This window comes from Doryrhamphus excisus, chromosome 4, assembly GCF_030265055.1.
Source record: "Doryrhamphus excisus isolate RoL2022-K1 chromosome 4, RoL_Dexc_1.0, whole genome shotgun sequence".
Lineage (NCBI taxonomy): Eukaryota > Metazoa > Chordata > Actinopteri > Syngnathiformes > Syngnathidae > Doryrhamphus > Doryrhamphus excisus.
Window position 1 is genome coordinate 16,202,354 of NC_080469.1, and position 15,187 is coordinate 16,217,540.

General features: G+C 42.0%; 1 protein-coding gene across 3 annotated transcripts in view; it reads right to left on the reverse strand.

Moving 5' to 3' along the window:
• sema6a (sema domain, transmembrane domain (TM), and cytoplasmic domain, (semaphorin) 6A) overlaps positions 1 to 15,187 on the reverse strand; it is a 126,719-nt gene that overhangs the window by 59,935 nt on the left and 51,597 nt on the right. For all 3 annotated transcript variants that reach the window (XM_058070581.1, XM_058070580.1, XM_058070582.1), the window contains exons 2-3: positions 12,350 to 12,493; positions 11,700 to 11,817 (exon numbers count right to left, since the gene is read on the reverse strand). In XM_058070581.1, coding sequence (XP_057926564.1) covers positions 11,700 to 11,817; positions 12,350 to 12,449 — 218 coding nt within the window. In that variant the 5' untranslated portion in view covers positions 12,450 to 12,493. The remainder of the gene's footprint in view (positions 1 to 11,699; positions 11,818 to 12,349; positions 12,494 to 15,187) is intronic.

Consider the following 15,187-nt stretch of genomic DNA (forward strand, 5'->3'; position numbering starts at 1 on the left):
GGATCTAATGTAAAACCTGCCAAAGTGTGTCCCTATACTTTTGCTGATACAGTGTAGAGCCAGCAGCAGGTCATATGGAGCAATCGGGGTAGTTGGAGGGGGCGGGGTGCATTACCTCATTTGCACACAGAAAACCTGAGGTGGCTGTGCCCAAGCACTGTAACCACTTTCATTTGCTGGAGATTCACCGTTGAATGTGTTTTTAATCAAAGTGCGTACGAGCACCGTCGTCAAAGCCACATCTTAATTACGTTTTAGCTCCCAAACCTGCGCTTGGCCCGCCTGTCCTGCCTCGCTGTCTCATTAACTAAATCTAATAACGTCTTCGGAGGGACAGGCATCTAGAAATGAATCCACTTATATCACTTTCTGGGGAGGAGGTAGTGGATGGGAGAATGGTGAGGGGATCTCCTTAAGGATGCAACCCAGTCTACTGTACATTATCAGCTTTGACGCTTAAATTGAATAATTAATCTTTGAGAGCAGTTGGAATTAGGGAAGCATGGCTGCTGCGAGGGGAAGGACATATTCCCAGGGAGCTAAAAAGCTCATTCTCATTTTGTCACAGCTGGAATTAAGCAGTTGTCACTAATTTGCACTTGTTAGAAGGAAAGGTAAGATAAAAAAAATCTACAAATATAATACTTGAGGTTGAGCTTGGCCGTGCAATAAAAACAGGCTTGGCTTGGAAGACCATCGCACTGCAACACTTTGGCTAATTGATCCTTTTGATGCCCAGGCTGCCTGTGGCCTGTTTTCTTGTTGTTTTTGAAGTCTCTGTCACCTCGTCGCAGTAAATGTCATCATTAAAAATGGCAACAATGAAGCGAAACGCTTCTAACAATCTGAGGAAAAGACTGAATATAGGAAATGGGATAATAAAAGGACAGTGATGGATGACATCAATATCATCTTCAATTCTTTCTCTTCCAGTTCACTAAATTGCGCCTTCAACTTCCAAATGAAATATCCACACTTTATATCAAAAAGACAAATCAAATGCGATTAAATCAGAGGATTGCTCGGCAGATTTAATGTCATCCCGCGGCTTCTTTTACTGCCTGCAATTTTAAACCAGCTCATGAGCAATATGTAATTGACTGCACCATAAATTTGTAGCTTCGCTCGCCTGTCTTCCGGGGGCCAAGGCCTTTGCAGGCAGATACAAGAGTTTCGGGCTCCGGTGGATTAGTGGGAGCCAAGAACATGAAGAATCCCTTAAACCAGTGATTTTCAACCACTGTGCAGTGGCACACTAGTGTACCTTGAGAAACCATCAGGTTTGCCGTGAGGAATTATCCAATATCACTTTTTATAATTAACATTTATTAATCATCATTTGCAAATATTATGTCAATAGTATACATGGACCCAAATATTCCAATTGCATTTGGTTTATTTGCTCAAACGGAAAGAATTTAACAGGGATGGAATATTCCTTTCCCCAATCCGATTGAGGTATCTTGTACCCGCTCAAACGGAAAGTTGTCAGGGTGCCTTCTTTTTCGTGGTGTTTTTCTTCTTCTGTTGTTTATTGGCGGTTGGCAAGCAGCTTTCGGTGTGTAATAGCGCCATCTGTGAAACAGAATCTAAACCCTTCTATACTTTATTCACAAGTGCAGTTTTAGTAAAAAAGAAAATATATATTTATATAAAACATGTCCTGAGTTTAATTCTAAAATATTAGCAAGATTGAATTCGATCTTTTCCTGTTTAAATTTATCCCGGGTGCATTCTTTCAGCGCATGCTCAGATATGACGTAACACGCAGCTCCAGACGTTGTTCAGTTTTAAAAATGGAGGCCAGCAATCGGCACTGGACTAAGCAATTTTGTTTTTGATTCAAACTAAATTTCAAGTTTGGACAGACGAAAAACTGTCAATACGGAGTTATTCTTTCCAACAAGTGAAAGAAAAACTTGGGGAAGCTGGTATCACGTGATGCTGATGTTTACGTTTTACTGCGCATGCCCCATTGACTATTCTGGTTGATTTTCACGGCGCATGTAGACAAGAGATTGGAATATTCCTTTCTATGGATAACATTGTTTCCCGAAAGGTCATTCGGAAAGAGAAAAACTTGTCATTTGGCTACTGTCGAGTGTCTGTGGTGTAAAGACTGGCAGAGCAACGTAATATTGGTCCGTGTGGCAACACCTACCTTGTTCCTCCGATAGACTTATTGATGCACGTGTGAGGTCGTGGTGACATTTTGTAACATTTTTGGTTACAGGGGTCTTAAACACGCGGCCCGCAGGACACTAGTTTGAGGCCCCCGCCTTGATATGAAAGTTTAATGTTAGTGCGGCCCGCGCAAGTTTGATATGGATGCTGTATGGTATCATGTACCCAGAAAAAATTATTACGTTTGATTAATGTTCATGTTAAAGGTTAAATAACTGTTAATAGTTATCCTCCCTATCCGTGTGGAAGTGGTAAGTTTTTGGCTATTTAAGTTTTAAGGAAATAACTTGAAGGCTACCGTTTAGGTCGCTAGCTCTCTAGTTTGCGAGTTAGCATGTGTCTCAAGACCCTGCAGTTGCGCAATATGTTGTAAATAAAAAGAGTATAAATGTGACTATAGTCGTGTTTTGTCATGTCTACAGGGCTCTAATAATTTTAATCTGAAAAAAATAATTTGTCTACCCACCAACTATATGTGGTTTCTTAAGTTTTTATTATTTGCCGTTTTATTATTATTATTATATTTATTTATTTATACTGATTGATTGGTTTTCTTTATTCTTGATTTGTTTATTTATTTTTCATCTTATTTTGTGTAGAAAAATAAAAAGTAAGATATTTGAGAACAGTGGAATGTTTTATCAGAGCTTTTCTTGTAGAAAATTGGAACCAAGGTGAAGTTTTTACAAATTTTTTGTTTTTAATAAATGCTTTTTTTTTTTTTTTTTTTAAAAGTTTTATTTTTATTATATGACCGTTGAGATGATATACTATAAGAAAAATGGCTGCTGAAATGTGAGATATGTCGAACTATTGTGAGATACTGTAAATTTGGAGCCCCGGCTGGGACATTTGAACCCCCAAAATGTGTTTGGTGATCATGTGATGTACTGTGTTTAGGCTGAAACCACAGAGGGTATTAAGTTTGGGGGATGCGGGTCGTGGAATTCATCCAGAGAGAATGAAATAATGGCAGCATTTGACATCGGATAAGTCAGCAGCACTGACTTCCAGTTTGAGTCATCTGATGTGGGCTTTCCACTTCCCGAAATTCATCAACAGAAATGCACGAGTAGGACGGAAGGCATGCCAATCTCCTCTATGAAACAAATATGGCACTATATGAAAGAGTGACGGCGGCGAGACGACGGTGGCATAGATTGACGTGAAACCAAGCACAACCATGAGAACACAAGGGTTTTGTGCCGAAGGAATGTCGTTCCGAGAATTCCGTCCATCTGCTGGCTCTTTGTCAAAGTGCTTTGGTGGTAAGGAAGAGTGAACCCCCATTAGCATGCATCGCCTATCTTCTGTTGCTCATTCCCAAAGAGAAATGCTTACATGTGCATCACGTACATGCCACCCTCGGCCATATTCCTCATAACTAGATGACGAGGAGCGCGGGGGTTTTAGCAGATAGGCCTTTGTACATTGTTTTGGCTTTCCCTGCTTCAAATCCTTTACAGAAAGTGGATTGGAGGAGGGGACTTGGGGAGCCTCTCTGGGCTGTGAGGGGGACATGGGGAGCCTGTGAATGGGCTGAGGGCATGAGGGGCCCTCGGTGATGTGGTGCCATGAAATACAACAAGCCAGAGTTCACTCAACCCCTTCAAACTGGGGCAGGTTGGTCTTTTAGCTGGTTCTCAGTATGGTAGACTCTCTCCACTTATAGTGTGTGTTTGTGTGTGTGTGTGTCTCGAAAGGTCAGTGGGATAAGGGGCATGTTTTTGAGCATGAGGCCCAGCCTTATTGATTTGTATCAGTGGTGCTTTATCCAAAGACACCATTGGAATGCAGAACAGAGGAATGCCAAAACATAAAAACCCACTATGACACATGTCCAATGCTTCCCCTCGCACAGATCAAGCCAATTGTGTTGCTGCACTAAAACACAAGCGTATGGAGGTTCACAACTGTTGTGGCAGCTGGGGAGTGTAGGAGGAGATGAACTGAAGCACGAAGGGAACAAACGCTGGATTAAAAAAATATATTTAGCGAGCTGTGCACGTAGCATCTAATTGTTGGCAGGATTAGTGTTCAAAAGCTTGTACACAAATGATAGAGGGACTCAACAATGCCAGAACGTGTCCAAGGCATATGGCGTGACTAGCCTGGACTATATTCCAGAATATATCCAGGGATATTCCATGGGGCTGCACGGCGGGGACGAGTGGTTAGTGTGCATGCCTCACAGCTAGGAGACCCGAGTTCAATTCCACCTTCGGCCATCTCTATGTGGAGTTTGCCTGTTCTCCCCGTGCATGCGTGGGTTTTCTCTCCGGTTTTACTCCGGTTTCCTCCCACATTCCAAAAACATGCTAGGTTAATTGGCGACTCCAAATTGTCCATAGGTATGAATGTGAGTGTGAATGGTTGTTTGTCTATATGTGCCCTGTGATTGGCTGGCCACCAGTCCAGGGTGTACCCTGCCTCTTGCTCGAAGACAGCTGGGATAGGCTCCAGCATACCCACGACCCTTGTGAGGATAAGCGGTAGACAATGAATGAATATTCTATGGACTATACCATAATATACCAAACCCCAGGGAAGAAACCAGAATATACCAGAGGGGTATAAAGTGGAGTTACCAAGAATATACCATAATGCCAGGGTATGAACCATCCCAGAATATAAAGCAGGGGTATAAAGTAGAGTATTCCTGAATATACCAAACACCAAACTATGAACTGAGCCATCCCAGGGTATATCACAGGAGTATAAAGAGGTCTAGCCCAAGGTGTAAGGTATATGAGCTCATACATAGAGTAAATATCCAAAACCCAGGGTAATGGTAATGGTTTATTTCATTTGAACATGCAATTACATATTAAATACACATTAAATACACATTAAATTATTAATACACATTAAACCAATGTGTATAAAACATCCAGTGTGCATTTATATACAATATATATACTGCTGGTTTCTGATTCTTCCAATTCTACAACTAGAAATGACTTTTTGTGTGTATGATACCTCACTCGGTACTTGTATACACCACTAGGTACATATCTTTACTTGAACTGCTAAAAGTCTTGTGAGAAAAGCATTTTACAAACACTGAAAGTGAGGTTTTGAGCCATATATTAATCCAGGTGAACTGTGTGCAGGCTTTGCTTCTTAGTGCATACGTGTCTGCATGTCAGGAGAGGAGGCCAACGTGTAATCCCACTCATTAGTGGCTTTTAACAGGATTTGGTACAACTACAATAATGGCCACTGTAGCTGAGACAAACTAACCTGCGCTGGAGAATGCATGAGCGCCAACGGCAACCACAGAGTTTGCGGGTTGCTGCAAATGTTTCCTTTGCTGCTTCCCAAGATCCCAGACGGCGCTGTCAACAGACTGTGCTCACTGTTGCCATAGCGAGGGGTCAACGGAGCGCCAGGAATGGAGACTATGCCCCGCATGTGCAGAAACCTGGGGTATGCCGACAACCGGGGCTATACAGTAACACATTCACGCATGCTCCGTTATACAGAGGCATGTCTGCTCATGTCCTCCGACCAACTCAAGCCTAAAAAAAGAACATTTATACAACCTGATATTAGACGGTGCAAACAGTAACTTGACCAGGTCTAATTAAAGCCAGGCCCTGCCTTTTCAATTCTAAGGTGAATATTTTAAAGCTGTAGCCGATTATTACACCAGCATGCCGCCAACCTCTAACTGTGACTGGTGGATTCAATCACAGAGCCTTTAGCCAACATTAAGTTCAAGTTTAGTGATAAAGAAAACTCTATTCTACTTCATATATTAAAACTCATGTTCAATTATAAAGAAACAGTTTGAATTTAATTGAAGTTTCCTTCAGCGAGACAATTACAGCTCGCTAATCTTCTTCTCGTAAAATGTCCAAAAAGTTCACATGCCTGTATGCAATTTAACACAGCTTTAGGAAGCAGTGACTATTGTGATACAATAGTCCAATAAACTCAGAATATAATCAGTCCAAAACGCATAAAGCCAAATTCACAAAGGTATTTTTCCGGCTTTGTTAGAGCCAAAACTGCATCATGTCTTGGGTCTGTTTTTTTTTTTTTTTTACGACTCGGTTTGGTCAGTAGGGGGGTTCACTACTGGGATCCAGTAGGGAGGTGTTGGGGAAGATAAATGGTGACGGAAAGAAACATCCATTGCTGGTGGACTTGATTTGTTGTTTGTTGGACTTGATGGATTTTACCACATTTGACGCACTAGACTCAAGTCATCTGACTTGGACTCGAGTCATATGCAAGTCAGAATTTTGAGGATTTTAGACAACATCATCATGAAAATGCTCAGTGTGTATATTGTAGGGCTGTTGTTTATATTACTAAATCCTATTAGACTCTTATGAGTATGGTTTATAATAAATACAACAAACTGACACAGACCAGGTACAAAAGTCTTGCAGTAAATATGCTTCTCAGTGTTTATATCTGTGCTGTGTTAGTGTCTCTGCTCCTGGATTCAACTTTGACCTTTGTGCACATTTTTATTCTGCATGAGTGATACTAAATGTGTTCTAAAATGGGTTCTCACAGTTGTAGGAATCCAACAACACAGTGATCACAAAAATGGCTTGTGTGAACGGAGTATGCTAAATGGATTACAAACAAAAGTGTGGTTGATTTAAAAGTACACGGCCACAGATGCTCACACACACACACACACACACACACACACGCATACGTACAGCAAAGTGAATGATAAATCTCCTGCTGCTCTGTGAGGTATTGGCTCTGAATGTCATGCAGCGTGTACCTTGAACATGAAATATGGAACATTCGGGAGAGGAATCCTGCATCAAGAGCAGTTTATAGCTGAATTACTGCATGCTGCTAGAGCACCTGGGACTGTGAGCACTCGCCAGCCACAACGTTCGATACACCTGCACCTTCTGCTCCAAGAACTATGTCAAAAAAATGTGCTCATCCCCCCACCTATGATCAATCCCTTCAGAGCATAATGTAGCTCATGTATACCGTATTTTCTGGACTATAAGTCGCTCCGGAGTATAAGTCGCACAAGGCCAAAAATGCATAATTAGGAAAAAAAAAAAGCATACATAAGTCACATTTTTTGTGGGTAATTTATTTTCCAAACTACGTGACCAAAACAGACATTATGTCATCTTGGAAGGCAAGTTCTAACAATAATAAAAGAATAGAGAACAGGCTGAATAGGTGTAAGATATGCTAACACAATGGTTATTCAGCTACACGAAAAATAAACATGAACAGTAAAGATGTCCAGTGTTTATGTAACATAAACAGTTTTAAGTACAGTAACTGTTTTGTTTTCTTCAAACTTTCTCTATGCTGCTCGATTACTGTTTTCAAATTTCCCTACTTGCAGCTTGTAGTCTGCAGAATATGATTTTCTTTTGGGAGGCAAGCTAACGTCTACTGTTTAAATATTGAATTGGAGTAAGAGATATCAGCTCTTGTGGCTGTCTGTGAAATTAGATACATATATATATATTTTCATTTATAAGTCGCTCTGGAGTATAAGTCGCAGGAACAGCCAACCTATGAAAAAAAGTGTGACTTACAGTCCTGAAAATACGGTAGCCAAAATGTTAAATAAACACAACCCTGCAACTTCAGCATAATTGTTGTTTACAAGCGATGTTGGAAGGAAAATAAAATTAGGCATGTATTCAGTCCAAATCCCATCAGGCTTTCTGGAAGGCTGCATTAAGAAGGACTAGTGCCTGGCATCGGCCATCAGCCTCCATCTCTTCCTCTTCTGGCTCTGAATATGATTCAGAATATTAAGGCGCTAAATGATTCCTGACCTGAATTCGTAATCGTGATTTTAAAGCTGATGGGGCTAATGACATTTTACACATATCGGCCCAAAAAAGATATGAGCAAGTTAATGGTGGCTCAGTTGTGTGCTGACATATGAAGAGTGAAGCAGCGGGCCAAGTGAACAGAGCATCCTCTCTCCTCAGATCAACACATCTCATTCAAGCACACAAAACCTGATGATGAATAATCAATCACAGCGTCTGTTGCTACATTTGGCCTTCTTCGTGGGTTTAGACAGTTTACTCTATTTACAATTTTACCAGTCGCTAGATTTGTAGCTGGGATCTTGTTATTTCATTGCCAGCATCAAAACGGGAGCCAAAGGGATTCAATACAGTGTGTTGCCATTCAAAAAAACACTGAATGTCAGGCTTTGGGTCGTGTTCACAGAGGCCATCTGCGAGCTGCAGCGCACCAGTCACTGACTGGAGTGATGATGGCAAAGCTGGCTCCGCAACAAACAAGTTATTTGACTGTGCAGTTGACTTAATATAACTGTGACTATTTGATACATCACTTTGCTGGCTGCTTGTTTCTCTCAACTGATTATTATTCAATTTCATCCATATCCTGTTACAACACAGGCCATACTATCGACTACACAGTACTTGTCTGCACCGGGATCAATGGCGGGTCAGTCTCAGCTAGAGAAAGTTATTTCAGTTATTTCAGGGTCAAAGACCCGAGGCTGTATGTTGCAACTCCCGTCTTCCTCTAACAGCAACAACACACATGGTACCCTAAAGCTTAAACCCCCTAATGTCAGAAAATACTAAATTTTACAAGAATTTTAGGAAAAAATGTCATTAAAATGCACAAAAACCTCAACAAATATGAAAATCTCAAACAGAGAGTTAGTTTCGCTGACTGTCAGGATTCAAACTGTGTCACAAAGCCAGCTGAGAAAGTACTCTAGCTCACCTGGGAGGATAAGCAGTGTAGAAATGTTACTTAAAGCAATGCTTGTACAGTTAATAAAGGCGTCACAATGCTAGCCCCGGAGCAGATTGCACAGTGCATCTGTTCATATGTACACTTCTTAATCCATTTGACAACTGGTCAGTGTAATAAAGTAGACAACATACACACACATGCGCCAACAAACACACCCCTCAAATAAACCCTCTGTGTTCCATTCCCCTCCCCTTGTGGCCCTGCAACTGCTGGTTGCCACCTCATGTGGAGCAGGTGGGCGACAGGCGCACCAAAGTCTCTGGCGCGCTTCCCTACACACACACACACACACACACACTCACTTCTTTCTAATGACCACAGATATGTTCAAAAGCAGCAGCCTCCTCCGGCCACTTAATTTGACATGCTTGGGAGCAAAACAAACAGTGGCGCCCCCTTCCCTCCTCCCATTGTGTCTTTTCATCCAGTCGGGCCAGCACTCAATTAGCTAAGGCGGGGATGCTCAGACCCAGCTGATAAGAATCATGGAGACCTTTTAAGTTGTGCTTTAATACGTGCAATATAAAGATAATTACAAACCTAATAGCTCATCACGCCATGAGGCGTAGAAACATTTTTATATTAGCAAATCAATGTGAGTGTTGTTTAACAGATAATTTGATACTGCACGGACAGGACAAATTAGCTTCTTGTTGATAATAGATTTTAGAAAGGAGCCCTGCCATGTCCTTAGATCAGGTGTGTCAAAGTCAATTGCACAGGGGGGGGCAAAAATCAAAGCCTATTTTAGGTTGGGGGCCGAACTGGACATAGACATTTTCTTTTCATATGTGTCCATTTGTGTCCATTCATGCCTGCTTGAAAATTTTCAACCACTAATTGCTCAACCACCTCTTTTTTATTCTATCAATGTCCGTAATGTTGTCCACTTTATTACACTGACCAGTTGTATCAACACAAAAACATCACAATCTGTGAGATACCGGAAGAGTGAGCAGATTGCATTTCCCAGAATCCTTTGCTGTAGTTAAAATGATCACTTTTGGTTGTCTTATGGCATTTTAAGGTGTTATTTTGTATAGACAGTATTGCAGTTTTTAGTCATTTGACTTTTGGTCTGAATCTGGTACCCGTATTAATAATGGTTGTGAATTTTTGTGCGATGTCCGATGTTTATTTAAAATCAAAATGTCAGTAGCTTATACTGGAGGCATTGCTTACTTTCGCAGATCGCTATAAGCACTTTGATAAGGACCGCGAGGTGGGCCAACTCAACTTTTCCAAACAGTTCCATGGGCCTGTATTTGGCCCTCCGGCCTGAGTTTGACACTTGTGTCTTAGATGATGTCATGTGACAATTTGCATACAATGTTCTTCCATAAGGGACCCAGTTTGAATGAGGTTTGAGTGTAATGAGTAGTAATGTACCCTCTACTAGAGGGTACATAAGAGTTTGCCCAACCGGTCTATATGGGCTTTGTGGACTTTGACCGTGTACCTCGTGGTATCCTCTATACAGGTTTTGGACTTATACAGGTAATAAAAATATAAGGACATCTGGCTCACTCCAATTCCAAAAAGACAACACAGAGTGACATGACCGTCTTCTTGATTGATAGTCCACCTGCTCAGACATCAAAAGCCACATTTACATGAGAAGTTTTTCCTCTTTCGGAATGGAATCTTTCCGAATGACTTTTCCGAAAACACAGTATACATGGAAAGGAATATTCCAATCTCTTGTCGACATGCGGCGCTATAATCAAACAGAATAGTCAATGGGGCATGCGCAGTAAAGCGTAAACATCAACATCACGTGATACCAACTTCGCCGAGTTTTTTTTTCACTTGTTGGAATAACTCTGTATAGCCAGTTTTTCGTTTGTCCAGTCTTGAAATTTAGTTTGGATCAAAAACAAACTTTCCGCAGCAGTCCAGTGCCGATTGCTCACCTCCATTTTTAAAACCGAAGAACGTCTCGAGCTGCGTGTTACGTCATATCTGAGCATGCGCTGAAAGAACGCACCCGGGATAAATTTAAACAGGAAAAGATCGAATTCAATTTTGCTAATATTTTATAATTAAACTTGGGACATGTTTTTTATAGATATAGATTTTCTTTTCTTTTTTTTTTTAAATGGTTGCCAGTTGTTGCTTGCCAACCGCCAATAAACAACATCCATCCATCCATTTTCCTCCGCTTATCCGGGTCCGGGTCGTGGGGGCAGCAGTCTTAGTAGGGAAGCCCAGACTTCCCGGTCCCCGGCCAGCTCCTCCAGCTCCACCGGGAGGACACCAAGGCGTTCCCAGGCCAGCTGTGACACATAGTGCCTCCAGCGTGTCCTAGGTCTGCCCCGGGGCCTTTTCCCGGTTGGGCATGCCCAGAACACCTCAACAGGGAGGCGTCCGGGAGGCATCCGGACTAGATGCCCGAGCCACCTCAACTGACTCCTCTCGATGTGAAGGAGATAATAAATAAATAACAATAACAATAACAGAAGAAGAAAAACACCATGAAGAAGAACGCACCCTGACAACTTTCTGTTTGAGCGGGTACAAGATGCCTCAATCGGATTGGGGAAAGGAATATTCAACCTCTGTGAATCCGATTATATGTTCATTCGGATTGGCACTTTTCTTTCGGAATGAGGTGTATACAAAGGTTAAATTCTTTCCGTTTGAGCAAATAAACCAAATGCAATTGGAATATTTGGGTCCATGTATACGTGGCTAATGTCCAGCTGCCAACAACCATTGAGAATCATGACGGATGCCACAACAACAGAGTGAGAGCCTACCTGGCAGCAATGAATAAGGTCTTGTTCATGATCATGATGAGCTGGATGTCCAGTTTGTGTCGTTGTGTGTTGTTTCTGCCGGGCTTGTGGCCCACAAATGCCGGGTACTGCTTGGTGTCTGCAGAGAAAAGAACACGGGGCTGAAAACACTTTGATACCAGAAGGCTGTGTTAGGCATGATACGGTGGGGATTTGGATCAAATGTCAACATCTCTTGCTTAAGATGCTCTGTCGTGGTCTTAAATGATGTGCTGCCGGGTAAAAGAAATGCCTGGCACTGTAGCATGAAATAGTTTTGTTGTTAGTGGGTCAGGATGAAAGCGTTTAGTTTGACTAGACAGGAACAGGTCAATGTCATGCTACTGTCACGGAGCCTGAGGACAACATGGCAACATATTTCTATAAACCTGCACCGTGTTTACACTCTTTAACAGAATAACCGCACATTTACTAGTGTATGTGTGAGCCAGAACATCAACCATTTAAGTTAAGGTTTACGTTAAGAGTACCGCAGGCATGAGGCTTCAATCATGAAATTAGACTTTATATAACACTCACAGGATTTCACTTATTTTTACACTTGCATGATAGTTAAGAATGTTATTGATAAGACAGACAGGCAGGGTAAAAAATGTGTAAAATATACTTACAGTTCCCGTGGGAGATACTTATAGGCTCGCTGTCTTCGGGGAAGCCCGCCCCAGCTATGTGCAGTAGCGAGAAGTAGAGGAAGAAGGCCTCTGACCTCATGGTCGCACCACTCTGCTGGTCCTCTGCTGCAGATGTACCTCAGCCTGCATGGAGAAGAAGAGAAGAAAAGTTGAACGAACCTGTTGCAGTTTGATATAAAATAGCATATGGATTTTCAGTGACTCAGATGAGCTGCGTTGCAAGCAAAACAGACATAAGTGGATTAGGAATGTAATGTGCGTCATAGATCGATGTCAGGCTGAGAGGATCTCTCCCGACATGCAGATTAGCCTGCTCTGAAGCAACATCTAGACCTTTAAATACGAGGGTGGAGACCTAAGTACCTCATTTACCACTCGTGAGTCACCCCTCTCCAACACAATTATTACTGCTGCTACCTTAACACTAAAAGCACCTCACACTAACGTGTCGTAGCACCGAGTGCACGACAAGAGGGACGTAATTGTTGTTGTTAGTGACGGGGGAAAACTATTTCCATTAAACATCTGTGGATGAGTGGATGTGAATATGATCCATGTTTTTAAATGCAAGTCAAAGTGGGGATAGATAATTGTTTTGTTACATAAACACTTTATCTAAAGAGGAAGTTGGATCATTGAAACATGTCCGCCTAGTCGGTAGTCATGTGTTAGGATAGGCGATTTGTTTTACACATGTGTAATCTACGTCACCTCCCCCACTCCCAAAAACCTTAGTAAGATTGGAGTGAAGATATGTTTAGATCAGTGCTCCCCAATCGTGGGGTGGGCCACCCCCCAGGGGGGTCACGGTGAACTGTGGGAGGACTTTCAATATTAATGCAGACTTGACGTGAGCAAGTGCAGTATAGATAAAAAATAGTTATTCAATCAATTTGTCAATAGTAATTCAAATCGGGGGGACGCGAAAAATATTTCTGTCTCCCACCGGGGGGGACAATCCATCATTGCAATCTGCTAATGGCTATCTAATATAACTGCATTTTACGTGTTCTTTTATGTTTTTATTAGTGTATATTAGACGTAACTGGACATGACGTTTATGCCTGTGGCGCACCTGCGCATGCACAACGTGCATCGCGTACGTAGGGTTGACACTACACACTACGGGATGACTTTTCACTATTTATGTTCATTCATTCATTCATTTATTTTCTAACGCTTATCCTCACAAGGGTCGCGGAGGGTGCTGGAGCCTATCCCAGCTGTCTTCAGGCGAGAGGCGGGGTACACCCTGGACTGGTCGCCAGCCAATCACAGGGCACATATAGACAAACAACCATTCACACTCACATTCATACCTATGGACAATTTGGAGTCACCAATTAACCTAGCATGTTTTTGGAATGTGGGAGGAAACCGGAGTACCCGGGGAGAATTCACCCATGCACAGGGAAAACATACAAACGGCACATAGAGATGGCCGAGGGTGGAATTGAACTCGGTGTGAGCCTGCGTGTGACATCGCGGAAGCGCTGTCGCAAAAAAGTCTTGTGCATGTGAAGAACCGATGCAGTTTCCGGTATGGATCGCGTAGTAACACAATCCAACTGTCATCAAATATGACCCAGTGAGAAATACAAAAACAACTTATGTTGGAGTAAATTATTTACTCTTTTTGTCTTTTGAAACATAATTTGGTCCCTTTCCTCAAAATAAAATGGTACAGTCCTTTCTGTAACAGGAACAGGAAGTCGCTTACTAACTTGTTATCTAACACACAAAGAGAGCACAACTATATTCACGAAGGACCCATTTCCGGCACTCACGTCACTAGGGTCACGGGTATGCTGTCTTTGGGTGTCACCCTAGACTAGTCGCCAGCCAATCGCAGGGCACATATAAACAAACAATGGACTATGGACAATTACCCTACACACCCTTGGAATGTGTTTTGGAAACCGGAGTATTTGCATGCACAGATAGAACATGCAAACTCCACACAGAGATGCCCAAGCGGAGAATCTTCCCGATCTCCTGTCTGTGTAGCCTACATGCTAACCACTCGCTCACCATGCCGCCACTTATTGTTATTATCCTCCATGAACCAGGAAGTAGCCATCTAAGTAACACACGGTCAAGTGAATGAACACAAGTAAGCCGCTCCACTTTTTTTTTTTTTTTTAGAACTTTTTTGTTGTTGTTTAATAAATGTCAGTGGGAAAAATGAGGATGCTGCGTTGGCCCATTTCCTGAATTACCTGCATGTTTTACTTGATTAAATAAACAGTGTGTCCTCAACAAGCTCATTCTCTAATGCAGTTTTATATGAAATGCATATCTATCAGCTTCTAGCTTAATGCGCTCACCAGACATGCCGTGGTGGCTCGTCTTGTCGTTTACGGCAACAGATTACAGCCATAAATCAAGCCAGACAATTATTGCGTGAGTAATCTAATCAGGAACGAAGTGTTTCATTTGCATAAAGCTTCTCTCTTCTCTTCTCTTCTCTTTCTTTTTGCTTCTTTTTCTCCTCCCACTCAAGCTGTAGGGGTAAAACATCGCTGGGAAATAGAGGATGCTTCAGTGGTAAAAAATGGAATAAAACAGTCAATTTCATTTACTCCACGCTGATAAAAGTTGTTTATGCCAATGTGTATTATCACTCTCTATAAAAGGAGGGAGAAGGAGAAGGAAAGGTAGGGGAGGTGCTTTTTTTACTTAGCTAAGTCTCTCAAACATCAATCTCCAAGGAAAGGAACATGACATGGGGGGGAACAATTCCTAAAGAATATGAGGGGAAAAGTTATGTTATGAGGGAAAAATATGAATGTGTACTGTTACTAGAACAAAAGTCAG